The 15,742-nt window shown below is 33.5% G+C and overlaps 1 protein-coding gene across 1 annotated transcript; it reads right to left on the reverse strand.

The window, feature by feature from the left end:
* Nucleotides 1–3,223: 3,223 nt before the first annotated feature.
* LOC106471995 (transmembrane protein 169-like) lies at nucleotides 3,224–7,022 on the reverse strand. Its single transcript, XM_022400607.1, is given in 3 exon segments — nucleotides 3,224–5,288; nucleotides 5,290–5,982; nucleotides 6,991–7,022. Coding segments are annotated over 2 exon segments (969 nt in total). The 5' UTR covers nucleotides 5,962–5,982; nucleotides 6,991–7,022; the 3' UTR covers nucleotides 3,224–4,991.
* Between the last annotated feature and the right edge of the window lie 8,720 nt (nucleotides 7,023–15,742).

Genomic DNA, 15,742 nt, shown 5'->3' on the forward strand with positions numbered 1-15,742 from the left:
ACATACAGAGAGATTTACCATTCAATCCCGGGGTTTTACATATCAGCCATTTCACATACAGAGAGATTTACCATTCAACCCCCTGGAACAAAAACAGGATTGAGGCATCAAATAACCTTATTCCAGTTATACAAAATACTATGCAAATAGTAAATATTTAAGGGTTTACCTACTGAGAAAAGTAACAAGATGATTAGTATATATGAAATCAACTACTGTTAGATTTAGTTCTTGTTTCCCAAAACAAACAGAGTTCCAATGCTAGCAGATAAAGAAAAAATATTCCAAGACTTTCTAGTCTGGTTATCTCATTCAGCAACTCAAAATCTTCTTTTTCTGTTGGTTAGAAATAATGCAATAGCAAATGTCCTAGAGAATTAATGGCATTTTTGAAAGACAAGATGTCTTGTGGGTTTGACTTTCTGGTTTATATTTCTGCAAAGCAAGAAGCATAGACATTATAAATCTATATTTCAACTTGGGAATGTCTAACATATAAGTGTATAATCCTTCTAAAACTTAGAAAATAATATGGAGGTTGAAAGTAAATCAAAAATGGGCAATTTTGAGTGAACAAGTATCACATGATACAGAGAAGTGAAGAATGAGAACTTGTTTAAATATTTCCTTTCAAAATAAAAAATTAGAGCTTACATTAAAATTTGAATTATATACTACATTTTAATGTCAAGTTTACCTATATAAACTGATAATACCATTATGTTTAATTAAATTTTAAACATAATTCTGTATAAAGGTTGTGACATGTACATTTTAATCCACCACAGCCCAGAAAGTTTAAAAACTAGCTATTCTAATCCCAGCAAAAAATAATCACTTAAATTCAACTATGATATAAATACAAAACTAAATAATTTGGCATTTTAATTTTCAAGGCAGTAACCGAGTCATGCATAGTTTTGTACATCAGGCTTATTATGGATTAGCCCATCATTAATAAACAGACTACTGATATTACAAAAACTGGTGACAGAAGATATTTTATGATTTAAAAGAAAAACAGGTAGCATTTATAAAACAAATAATGAAATGTACAGTTGGACTTAGCACACATGCATACGTTTCACGTAAGGAGGACAACACAAGCACTGGGCTAAAGTGTTGACTTCACGATAGCCTGAACTCATTGGGTTAGTTGATTTCTACACCCCTGTATTAGTACTGATTTTTTGTATAAATGGTCAAGTGATATTTTGTGGTCATCAGCAAGTGGTCCTTGCCATGATTACTTGGTACTTTCTACTGTGCAGCACCAGTAGAAAGTACAGCATTCATTGATGACAGTGTTTTGTAACAATAATGATTATCACTAAGGTCCACGTAACTGAGATTGTGTAACTTTGGGTTTTGAAATTCCATTACTGTATGTAGAATTACTACCACAGTTATTAAGGAAAGGCTATCTAGTTTCATTATTAATGTTATCTAAGAAGATTCATACAGATTTATTTATTTACACTGTAATACTACATTTCTAACATTTTTAACCTAATGCTTACTTGATTTTCAGTTTCACATTCTTAAAACAAAGTTTCCTCCTAAAAATCTACTAAATGTAAATCATATTCTAAAACTTACACTAACACTAACTACTCCAAACACAACAATAAATTAAACCAAGTAACACTTACAATGGTTACAGTATCTTTTATGTCAGATTGAACTTCCAAGAAACCATTTTTCTATGTGGTTAAAATTAACATTTTCCTAAAAAAATGTATTTCCAATAGATACCTCCTCTCACAAAATATTTTCTCGATTAGTACTACCCTCTATCGGCACAAATTTTCAATGCTTGTCTCACGCCTTCCAACTCAGCTTCTGCATATCCACGTGTAAATGAATATACAGCAGCTCTCCATCAATAGGAGCGTGACACAACCCCTATCATTTGCACTCGTTAATTACTTCGAGATTGGCCAGAAGACCTACACCACATTTCACTTGGTGGGAAATGTGAGAGGAAGTATCTTTCGGAAATACATTTTCAGTTTAAGAAAATATTAATTTCCGATATGATATCTTACCTCCACTCACAAAATAGCTAGAATCCCACATTGAACTGGTGGAGGGCCAGTGAAAAAATGATCTCTCTTTATGAAGCACCCAAAGAGACACCATGAGGTGTGGAACCAAAAAAGAAAATATCACATCTCAGCAGGAGACTGCACCATATCTGATCCAGGTATACTATTCACTCTTTTATGACCATAAAAGGTAGAAAAACATTAAGGAATCCCATAATATGTATTACCAATTAATGGAACCCCTGGGTGTTGAGTGGCTAGGGTGAGACAGACTGTAATGGTAGTTCCACCTCATCCAACACCTGGCAGTATCTGGAATTGTACATCAGTTTCGCAGTAGGCAGAAGATCACCTACCTCTTCACCTTAAAATTGGAACTGGTAGGGAAGATGAGCTTCCATACTAAAATCCATCTCCACTTGAACGCACTTCTAACCAAACCAACACCTGATCCACCACAAACCAACATCTAGTGGATGGTAGGAAAGAGGAAAGCCCAGTAGGATGACATCTCCAGTCTAAAACTTGGTGGCATTGGGTATGGTTTTTTCCAGTCTGCAGTAGGAGGAGGATACCCAGCTGTACACAAGTAGGAATACATGTGCTGCATCCAACTACAACCAACACCAGATCTACTAGGAACCAACATCCAGCAGATGGTAGCAAGAGGGACTGCAAACCAGGAGTGCATCTCCAGTCCAAAACCTGGTGGCAATGGACATTATTCATCCAGTCTGTGGTAGGAGGAGGGATACTGGCCAGAACATATGTGAGGACTTACTTACCTGAACCATCTCCAACCAACACCCAACATCCAGAGAACAGCATCCAGAAGAAGATGGTAGGCAGGAGGAATGTCTCAGCCTGAGGGGTAAACTGCAATGTGTATATATATATATAAACATGACATAGCGGAGTGCTTCAACCAAAACCTTGCAGTATCTGGAATTGCAAATCAGGTCCATAGTAGGAAGGTCATCACATTATCAACACATGATTCTAGTCATGACCAGGTCATCTCCAACCAACACTAAACTCAATGGGAATGTACATCCAGAGGATGGTAGGAAGGTGGAATGCCACGGTTAGAAAATGCAATATGCCAGAGATATATATATATATATTAATACGGTGTTGTGTTACAACCAAAACCTGGCAACATCTGGAATGGTACATCAGGTCCATGGTAGGAAGTGCTATATGCTATCGACACCCACAGAATGCCACTGCCCTAATCTCAGCTGAGTAGCATGATGCATCACTCAGAAGGAGAGGCCTCAATGGTCCACCACCCCAGAGTTTAGGAACTGGTAAGTGGCAAGGACTCCCATACTCCACTAGATGAAAGGAGGGGAAAATGCATTGGAGAGTCCAAAGGACCACATCACTGGGGACAATGAATGGGCGATTGCAATACCCTATTTTAAAAAGCAGAGCTACCACAATAATGAAGGTGATCAACCAACACCTGGTGGCATCTGGAATAGTACGTCAAGTCTGCGATAGGAAGGATCTCAATTCCACAGAGCATCAAAGATGGGCAGCAATCCCTGTCAGCTTTACTGATGTGTGTCCATGAGTGTACGGTCTGAGATGAACATATTTACGAAGCAAAAGACCACTATAGAGAACTACTGGCAGTCCTACGAAACACCCCATCTCTACTGTGTGTGTATCCTAATCCTGTGATGTAATTGTTTCAACAACTGAACAAACAAACACAACCAACACCTGATAGCATCTAGAATTGTACATGAGGTCCGTGGTAGGAAAAGCTACAATGTAATTGACATCGAGCATGGTTACAGGATGGACGATGTGGATTTTCAAAAAAATAACCTGGTCAGGCACCATTTGCCACAGAGTGAGATTCACGATACACTAGCAAAAAGGCCTGTGTAAATAAAAATATAACAAAAACATATTAAAGAAAAACTAAGTTTGTAACATAAAGGAAAAGACTGACAAACTTACGAGCAGAAACAAGCAAGTCTGTACAGTACTACTGCTAATCAAGAAGTAATTAATGAGTGCAAATGTGGAGAGGGTGCTGGTTATGATAGGGGTTGTGTCATGCTTCTATTGGTGGAGAGCTGCTGCATAATCATTTAAATGTGGATATTCAGAAGCAGAGGTGGAAGGCTGGTGGCAGAGCATTGAAGTTTAAGCTGATAGAGGGCAGTACTAATCAAGAATAGCTATTTTGTGAGAGGAGGTAAGATATCATATAAGAATAAATATAGCCTCTTTGGAGCATTGTGAAAAGATATGTGATATCATTGATCTTGTATCATGAACTTCCACTTCTATAAAATCAATCTAAAAGATCTATTACCCTTTGGTAATTTAAGGATAAATCATAACACTAGGAATTTCACAAAGCCAAAGAATGCTTAACTAAATTAAGATTTACAATACAATAATGTGTGTCTACATTGCATCTCAAATGCAAGTTGAAAAACAGACTTGAAAAAGTAAACAATGGTGTACTAAAGCAGCACACTAAAACCTTTCCAAAATATTAAACTAAATTTAAAGAATGTAATATTGTACTGAGTCTCTTATAAAATTTGCCTTGGCCTTTAAAACCTCTGTTAAAAATGTGTGACAAAACAAATTTCCAAACCAAACTGAAGGTTTACAAACTTTAATGCTTTTTAAAAAAGTATGTTTTAAAATTGGATTTTTTTCTAAAATAACTAAACAGCCCAATTCAAGATAAAAAAAAGGGCCAGTACTGATCTAAAAATGTGGTATTTTATGTAAATATAGAAAACTTAAGAGGGATTTGCTTTTACTTATCTAATAATACTAATAAGAAAAAACATTTAAGTGTTAAAAAAAAATTATATTTTTGGGCACTACCACTTACATAAAAAAAATCATTTTTTTATTATCAAATCTAAAACAGGCCAATATTAAATGTAAGGAGAATGTTAACTTTCACAAAGCAGTATCAGCAACCACTGCTTTTTTCTGTTTCGCTGAATCAGCACCTTGTATTTCAGTTAAGATCACAACTTCATAAGGGGAACAATCTTCTATATTTAAGGAGCAGCATAACCAGCCATAAAATCCTTTTTCCCAGTCTAGGACTTCCTGCTTCCACAAATCATACTGCCAGGACAACTGAATCACTGAAGCATATAAACCTAGTCCAATTGTTGGCATCATGATCAGAAATGGATAAAAAATTATCAGTAAAGGACTCACAAAAATTTTATGCCATGCAGTTTTTTTTTTCGGTAAATAACACCAATATATTATACCAAGTCATTGTACCAATATAAAAAGAATAAGCTGCAGACATGCAGAAAACTACAGGGGCTAAAAGAAGGCTAAGAAGAAATACATGAGGACCCTTTTTAGCACCAAAAAAGCAATCATCTTCCTCTTCTGGTTTCTGATGAGAAATTATGCTACTTTCTAGTTCATCTAGCTCTTCCCGAGACATATGCACCTTCATGTCCATTGTTTGTCCTTTCTTTTTGCCCCTTTTAATTGTTCCTGTCATGGTCACATACCCATCAGAATCAGATCCTCTTGAAGATATAGAATGGGAATGTGCTTTTAAGGATACTCTGTCATTACTTAGATCAATTTCAGTATAACCACTGTCAGCAATTTGTGGTGTCTCTCCTACAGTAACAGAATGTTCTTTTAAAGATGTTAAAGATTCAACATGAACATTTCTCTTGGACTTTTTGAAGTTATCAACACAACCCTGTGGATTAAAATCAACTTCACCTAGAATGCACGAGTTAGCTTCTTTGTTAACATTTTGAAAACTTCTACTTCTCACTGGACTTACTGGCACTACTGTTTGAGTACAGTTACTTTCCGATCTTGGCAAAGATCGAGGCCCTCGTTTTTTTGGTGGTCGAAACACTGGTCTTTCTCTTGTATCCATCATACCACACAAAACAGCGTTATTCTACAGGGAAAAAATATTTTGTTGTAAACAACACACCTATAAAACAACAAACTTCAATTAGCTCAGTGCATTTTATAATAAAACAATATAACTTACACATTATAAAATGTTTAAATTAATGCTACTACTTCTATAAGGAACATAAGCATATATGTCCAGTCCTATTAATATTCTTCACTAGAAGTTAAAAAAATCATTGTCTTCTTCAAGGAGGTAGCTATACTCTCCCTTCATTCAAAAAAATAATAACAATTCAGTCTTAGCCAAGAGTTTCCTTTTACACCTCAAGTGGACATTTTATATTTTTTTATTCATTTGATCACCTAACTACTTAACATTTTTACCTCTTGGTATAATGAATCACTGTAAACTTATTAAATATTTTACTGACCTTATGAGTGAATGTATAGCATGTTCTCTCTGTGTCTCTTCAAACTAAATGTTTGATAACAATTATGTTTTGAGCCAATATTTAAAACTTGTAGCAACCACAATTAATGTTTATGTCAAAATGCTTTAATATATTGAAATATCACAGTCAATTATAGCTTATTTCCTGTACTACATTTTTCACACTTTATTCCTTTCAAACATTTCACACCTTATTCCTTTCATACATTTCACACTATATTCCTTTCATACATTTCACACTATATTCCTTTCAAACATTTTTCACACTTTATTCTTTTCAAACATTTTTAACACTATATTCCTTTCAAACATTTTTAACACTATATTCCTTTCAAACATTTTTAACACTATATTCCTTTCAAACATTTTTAACACTATATTCCTTTCAAACATTTCACAAATACTAAACATGATATTAGAATTTTTCAAATAAATTATCAACCTTTGATTTGGGAATATTATACATTCTCATACATACCAGTGATTCTTTAGGCAGTGAGATTTAGGGGGGTGCATGTCAAAATGTTTAAGGGACAACCTCACATTCTTGTTAAACTAATCCATGTAAACATATAGCCCAAAATAAAGCTGTCTTACCTAAAGTTGACTCCTACCCTGCCAAAATTTGTGTGTCTCCTAGTCTTACCATTCTCACCATTAAATATGAAAAAAAAGAAGATGATGCATTAACACTATCAATTCCCTTAACAATCTTAAACACTTCAATTAGATCCCCTCTCACGCTTCTAATTTCAAGAGAAAAGAAGTTCAAAGATCTTAACCTATTCTCATATAACCTTTCCATCCCAGGTATCATCCTAGTAGCCCTCCTCTGAGCCCTTTCCAACAATTCAATGTATTTTCTGATATAAGAAACCCAAGACTGAACACAATACTCAAAATGTGGCCTAACTAATGACCTATATAATGACATTATAACCTCTTTAGCCTTGTATTAAATATTTCTTTAGATACAACCTTGATTGGCATAAAAGACTTACCAACCAGAACACCAAGATATTTTTCTTCAATAACACTGTTAATGCTATTCCCATCAAATTATAATCATATTTCAAATTATGATATCTCACAAGCATTACCTTGCATTTACTATAATTAAAAGCCATCTACCATTTATTTGTTCAAACTCGCTAAAAAAATCCAAATTATTTTTTTGGTACATTAGCATCCTTCTCACAGCCAGCAATACTCCACACTTTAATGTTGACAGCAAATTTAAGTAATTTGTTGATCATTCATTCATTTAAATTATTGATGTAAATCAAAAAGAGCAAAGGACCTAATGCCAAGCCCCGAGGTACCACACTCGTAACATTAATCCAGTTTGACTGGACTCCATTTATGAAAAGCCTCTGCTTTCTTCTGTCCACCTAGTTTTCTATCCAATGAGTCAACATATCCCCTATACCAATAGAGATAACTTTTTTAACAACCATTTTATGTGGCACCTTGTCAAATGTTTTCTGTAAATGTAGATTTGGTGTATCTATATAAGCAGTAACCTCTTCAAAGAATGTCAGAAGATTTTCTCCTAATGAAACTATGCTGACTATCCAACAAAATTTTAATCTTTCTTAAATGACTCTACAAAGCATCCTTTATGAGTAAACAAAAAACTTAAAAAAAAAGAATTAATTGTAGGGATGGCTAATATTAATCCTTCAAAAAGAATGCAAATGAAGTACCCTAAAATAACCAATTAGTTCAAATATACTTTCTCACAGGTTAACTAGTCTTTGAGCTTATGGCTGTGTTACGAAATATTAAAAGTTTCAGCTTTCTTTCTCATGAGTTGAACTGCCACCTTACAACCAAACTAAACTATGGACTTGGGATGTGTTGCAAAATGCTAACGAAAGACGAACGTTGAACACACCTGTCAACAATAACTAACACTGTCTGCATATCAGTGATAATGGAGAGGATTCTCGTGTAAAGTGATTCTAACTTGATGGATATGTAAGTTTAAACAATTGTGTTCAGGGATGAGAAATGTAATCTGATACCACTTAGTTGGAAAGATGTTTATTCAAGACAGACTACACAGGACGAGAAGCTGTATACACAGGTAACTTTTCCTGTAACCTTTTATGTTATTTGACATCAAGTCCTTGGTCACTGGGCACCAATAACTAAATGAAGATGAGTCCACTTTAATTACTGAATGAATCACCTTGAAACTGACCCCAATGAATTTGAATGGATTATGCTGCAAAACCATATAAGAATTGATGTCTAGACCAAAAGTGTGGTTGTCCCTGACAGAAAGATTATCCTCAACATCAAGGTTGTTCCCGGCCTCAGGGTTGCTCCAGAAGGTTCCAGGTTGTTCTAGGCTTTCTAGTTGCTCCAGTTCTTTTGGCTAAGTTCCCAAGATATACAGACAGAAAATGACTTGCACTACGCTAACTCCATGTAAGTTTTAACTGCTATTCTCCTTTCACTAACAATATTGCCAGGTAGAAATATGATGTGTAATGCAAAAGTCATTAAAGTTAATTAAGTAATGTTGATAGGGTTAGAAATATTATGTATGTAATACAAGTTACTGAAAGTTTAAACTTTTATGTTATTGTTTTTCATTCATTATACGCTTTCATATCTTTATGTTTATAAATTGTATATTTTTTGGTGTAGAATTGGACTCAGTATTATTTATTCCTTGCTTTACTTGTAAATTTCCTCAAGTTGGTTGATTTGTGTACCCACTTGTGGCTGCATACCCTGAGTTTTTTAATATACCTATTGTAATTGTTGTCTTGTCACCCCAAACATGCTCTCTCATTCCCACAATACAAAATAGTTACACAACAAAATAGTAGGGATGGCATTTGCATCATCCCTACATAATAGCACAGTCACACAATGTACTAGAATACTAACAGACAAAAATAAGAAAAATTAAACTCAATTGTGATTGAATAGTTATATATACTGCAATATGTTAATTCTAGTAGGGATGATGCAAATGCCATCCCCTATTATCTTGTTAGCATTCTTTTTGAAGGATTAATATTAGCCATCCCTACATTTACTTCCTTTTTTGAATATTTTTTTTACTTGTTTTTAATGCAGTGTTTCAACAGACATAGGAAGGTTGTATTTATAACCAAGTTCAAAATACAATGAGGTTCCAACTGTAATATTTATTGTTTTTATATTATTGGCGGGTAATTCCTGTTTCACCCTGTACTTAAACTTTTTTAAAGGAACACCAAATGTCTATAGAAAGCTAACTTCAAGGGGTAATGATAACATCATTTACATTATAATTATATTTTTTTTAAATTACTACTAGTTAATGATACTTATAAAAGCAGATACTCCATTTGAAACTATGTCACCACATTTAAACTGGTTGACACCATCATTTTGGTTTTTGAGTTACTGTGTAATAAAAAAGCAGCAGAAAGAACAACAAGAAATTCAAACTTTTTGCAATGATATTCACAAACATTTCCAGAACTTGTGACTCAGTCATCACATAGATATTGGTATAAAAAAAATATTGTATAGCATTGTAAAGTTCTGATGACCTATTGAGGATATATTTAAAATACCATTTCAATGAACAATCTGGGCCATCCCTATATAAGCAGTGCTACCACCTGCCTGACAAGACAGTTTCGAAAAATGTTTCCACCACTGATGTAAAACTAACAAGCCTATAATTACTGGCAAAAAATTTTCTCACCTCCCTTGAAAAGAGAAGTAACATTAGCCAACTATTCAAGGACTTAGAAAAAATAATAGCAAGTGGCTCACATATCCAATTTTTAACCTTATTCAAAATATTATCTGGATCAGGAGTTTAATCATTCTTTAAACTTCCCAATGTTTTCTTAACAAGTTCAAAATTAAAGTGATCATCTAGTTCAGTCTTATTTCGAACTATTATGGTGAGGAATATTGCTTAAATCTTCATTAGTAGACCTGAAGAAAAACTAAAATTTAATAAACCAGCCATCCCATAATCATCAGATATTAGCCCTTCCAGTTACTCACATCCTAACATATTGCTTACCTTTAATGTATTTGAAGAACTCCTTAATATTTCTTTTATGTTTTCAGACAACCTTTTTTTCCCCATAAATTTCTTTTTTAATTCTTAATTTTCTGTTTGATCAACTCTCTTGATCTTCTATAATCCTCCAAATCACCCATCATTGCAGTGAATTTAAGCTTTTTTTTTATAATGCTTTTCTTCTATTTTATTCTTTACATCCTTTATGAACCAACATTATTTTTTTTTACTTGCAGCCACTCTTTTCTGTTAATAAGGAACATGCCTATCTTGAATATTTAATAATTGAAACAATTTTTTCCACATTTGATCAGTGTCTCCAACTATTTCACAGCACATAATTCTTTCCTCATCTCTTCAAGATTTGCTTTTTTTAACAGGTGTACATGGACAGGCTGTGAAGACTGAAGCTCAAAAATCTAGCATTTTTTTAGAACGTTTACTTTGTTACTCCTATTTTTAAAGGGAGGTGATACATATTGAACTGGAAATTATAAGTCAGTTAATCTTACTTGTGTAATGGCAAAAATTCTGCGGTGATATAAAAAGCTTTGCAAAACTATTTAGTGAAATATGACATTATAAAAGAGTTAATAGGCATTCATTGAAGAAAACTCTGCTTTACTAACTTAACATTTTTGGGGGATATTATTGGTTATCTAGATGACAAAAAAGTGTGAACTTGGTATATATTATTTAAAGTCTTTTTTTTTTTGATTATTCTAACAATCAATTAATTGAAATTACTATTAAATTGATTGTAACAAAAATAATCAACTACTTGAAATTAGGGTTTTTCATTATTCCAAGTAATTGAAATATTAGTATTATGTTGTTAAGTGCAAAGCTACATAATTGGTGGGGATAAAAGTACTATCAGATGACATAGATGTATTTGGCCTACTCTTACACCATTATCTTTTGCAGGAGCTTACATCTTTGGTAGTTATGGAATTACCAATCCTACAGAGAGCTGAAATAGAAATAGATGCTACTGTACAGAAACATAAGGCTACTCTGCCAGAATTATCTTCCCATGTCCTGTCAGGATGTGATATAATAGTATGCTATTTCAGCACTGGCAAAAACACTGTTTTAAAGACTCTACAGGCTGAGTATTCTCTCTCCTTAATTGGTGACATCAATGATGTGCCTGATGTCATTGAACAGGGAACCAAATTCATGACTGCATGCTATGGACCATCAAAATGTGCCAGCATGTTAGAAATCATGAGCACCAAAGTTTGACAGAAGCATTACAACAATATTGAAGCTCAGCACAGAAGCTTTTGTTGAAAATGTAAAGAGCACTCATCTTCACAAGTGTTTTTGGAAATGTGCTTGCTCCTGATCCAAACCCTGGTCCAGTAGAGTATGGAAGGTTAACTGATGGGAATTTCAAATTATGTTTTCTACAACTGTGCTAGTGAATACTGCAATTTCTCCTAGAGACATTTTAAAATTAGTTAAGTGCATATGTGAGGTCAATACACTTTGTTAATGTATATGATACAGTTGCACGTACCATATTCTGTTCAAGTCTTGGAGGTGTGGGCTGTTGTAGCAACCTGACAAATTAAGCTTTAGACACATTTCAAGAAAATACAGATGACTAACACATTTTACTCTTTACCTAATGTCATACAAACATGTGAGTATTAACTGTTTAATAGATGTTATTTAATTATTAAAACTCCCTTACTTGATCTTTACAATGCCAACTAATACTTATTACATTAGGACACAGAGAGGGGCAAGAAAACATCAATATATCAAAATGCTTAAATGTGACAGAATTATTGGGTAGATACATAAAAAAAAAAGTCTTGAGTTATACCACCCACAAAAGACATTATATATGTGTTAAATCTAGGTTCACCAAACAGGCTACTGGACTATATGGCATTAACCTCATGAGTGTTTCTAGTTGTGTAGAGGATGTTGAGGTACTTCAGAATGACTTGAAGTTTAACAATGAACAAATAATTTTCAAAAGACCTTTGATTATAGTAACTGTAAAGTAATACATACAAGGTAATAATTTTGATCACATATAACCCACTAAATAGTACGAATAAGGAAAGGATCTTGGCACAATGGTAGCTAAGTCAAGCCAATGAGGCAATGTTGCTAATAATAAAGTTAACAGAATTTTATGAGATATTTAGAAACATTGTTTACAAGTCAAAAGAGTAATTCTCTCTTTATACAAATCATTAGTCAAGTCACACTTGGAATATTGTGTGTAGTTTTTGTCTTCTTATCTAAGAAAGGATGACTTGTATGTACTGGAAAAGGTTTCAAGACGAGCTACTAGGATGATTCCAGAGACAGAGGAATTATCTCATAGTGATAGGTTAAGATCTCTAAGTTATTTTCTCTTGAGGAAAAAAAAAAGATATGAGGTGATTTTAAAGAAACTTAAAAGATTACTTGGAGGATCAATAAGATAAAGATCTTCGATTTCTTTGTGTTTGATCCTGAAGGCAATACGATGAGAGAGATAACATGACTTTAATAAAGACAGGCTCTAATAAAGACAGTTATATGTTTCTAAAGAGTGATTAGGTAATGCTACAAGATGCCTGCATCTTGAAATAACTTAAGAAGGGGGGGGGGTCAATGATTTCCCCCAAAATAAAGTGTGCACTAATTCTCACTTTTCTTTTTCTTGGGGTGGGCATGCACTGTGAAGGAACAGTTTAGAAAGATCAAATGGTCCCTTGTTGTTTATATGTTATGACATATTAAATAAAATCTGTCATTTCTATTTCTTGCCGGTATAACACAATTTAAAAGTCAGAATAAATGGATACCTTTTGAAATCAGCTTTCCTTTATGAAAATGTATTCTCACAATATAGCTTGGAATATTATACAAGCTCACTTTAATATGTCATTACAGTATAATTTCAAATCCTGCAGTGAGACAAGGTGTGTGCTAGTCTAACATTTAATCTACAATATCTTAAGTTTTAATATTTAGGTACGTAACCCTTATTTTGTAGCCAGGTGATTGATGTGAAATTTATCATTTGTTAATTTTGATAACTGTATGCAATAATGTGTGGTACCCCTATCACAGTGATGGCAAGTTATACAAATAACAACAATATTAAATATTTTAATATTCATGTCACTCTTAGTAAGTTACTGTAAGAAGTTTATTTCACTGTCCCGTACTACAACATTCATTTAAATATTTTTACAAGGACAATTATTACTAGTTTAGCACTGTATTTCAATCAAAAATTGTACTTACAATAAATTCATTATTATGGTATACATATAATTAGCCAATACAAGGAGAAGTGCCATAAATTCTCACACAGAGCGAACAAATGTACTGAATGGTCGATTCCAGGAAAATCATTAGACCACAAGACACGTGGCCCAATGTTAGAACTTACAAGTTACAGGAAGATCCTTGCAATCCAACAAGATTTATGAACCTCATTCTTCTCACCCAGTGTTCACATATATACTTAAGGTAACTGCAAATCATAAGACACTAATAATAATATTATTCTCTTACTATGTCAAAACCAAATCTGAGACTATTAAGTATGACTAACAAACGAGAGAAGTATTATGATTATGAACTCAAAATAAAATAATAATAACTAACAAAAAGGCTTGCTATTTTTATTTCCCCTGTGTAATAGTCAATTGAACTGACTTAAAAATACACAACACAGGCCATAGCAAACCCCCAAATAAAAATACTATTAGTATTATGAAGGGTACTAATTCTGTCATAATTCATTAGACTTTTTTTCTTTTTTTTATTAGAACTTTTATGTAATAGTACGTGCAAGGGTAACACGTTAAAATCATCATTGATGTACACTTTAATTATGAATATTTGTAATATCACTGTTAAGTGTTACTACTGTTAGTTTTCATGCAAGTTATAACTATTGCTCAGTATTACTAACTTAATAACTATTAATATTATTAAGCGTTAGGGCTGTCGTCACTAAACTTACTCAAAGTCAAACTAAGACTTGAGTCAAGTTACTGAGTGTTGATTGAGTGAATGTGATAATGCAAATATAGTTTAACCATTGAGATTTATTATGTTAGTGTTATTTGTACTTTCGCCCCCCTATACCGATCGTTCCGCTATATGCTCTTATATATAAGAAAATATATACGAACCATTTTAAAACTCAACCAAAAACCATTTTACCTAATTCATCCCCTGCGTTAACTTCGATTTCGGTTCCCACCTGAAAGACTGTAGGGTATGATGACAGAATTGAGACAGATGTTACAATAGCGCTATCTACAAAAGAGCAGTATTTTTGTGTTTGAAACTGACATGTCAAAACGTCAGACCTGAATTTAAAAAATTATATATATTTTTTTTTTTGAGGCAATGAGAAAGTACCCAATCATACTACTATGAATAAAAATTTAACATAGGAATGAAATGTTGGATTTATTTACCTCTGAGTAAAATGTTTTTAGCGCAATGTAACACATTAATTATTTTGCTTCTTCTAATCAAACAGTTAGTGTTGGTGGATATAAAGGGAAAAGTCTTGTAATTGGGATTTCTTATTGACCACCAGGTCAGAATGTGGAAGTTAATGAGAAACTGTATAATGAGATCAGAATGGTAGCTGAAAAAGATGTTGTTATGATGGGGGATTTTAATTTCAGTGGTATTGATAGGAAAATTTCGAGTCTAACGTTGAGGGGGGATAGATTTTTGGAAATTGTTCAGGATACTTTTATACACCAACTGGTGATGAAACCTATAAGAGATAAAGCTATATTACATTTAATATTAGCGTCAGATGTGAATATGATAGACAGAGTTGAGGTTGGTGAGCATTTAAGTACAAGCGACCATTTCACTATGAGGTTTGGGATTTTACTATATGTAGAACTGAGAAAGAATAGTACCCTGATTCCAAATTTCATGAGACATGATCTGGCTTCTATAGATTGGATTCTATAGAGTTGGGAGGGGATCTTTAACAGATGTGGGAAGCATTTAGGGAAAAATTGATATGCATACGTAACATACATATTCCCTACAGAAAAAAAGAGCAACGGGGCGGAACAAGACAGTATGGTTTAGTAAAGGTTTAAGAATATTGTTGCGTCAGCGAGGTCACGTGACTAGTGTCACGCCACCTATTTTCTAGAAATATCCCGTTCCTTCGTGAATGCCCTAGCATTTACTAGATATATGTTAGTCTGGTATATATACAAGACGCTCACATATCTAGTAAAAAGCTCGAGACTTCACGAATCTTCGAGAATATGACGTGCTACTAGCGTCACGTGACCC

Source organism: Limulus polyphemus, unplaced genomic scaffold (genome assembly GCF_000517525.1).
Source record: "Limulus polyphemus unplaced genomic scaffold, Limulus_polyphemus-2.1.2 Scaffold5013, whole genome shotgun sequence".
Classification (NCBI taxonomy): Eukaryota; Metazoa; Arthropoda; class Merostomata; order Xiphosura; family Limulidae; genus Limulus; species Limulus polyphemus.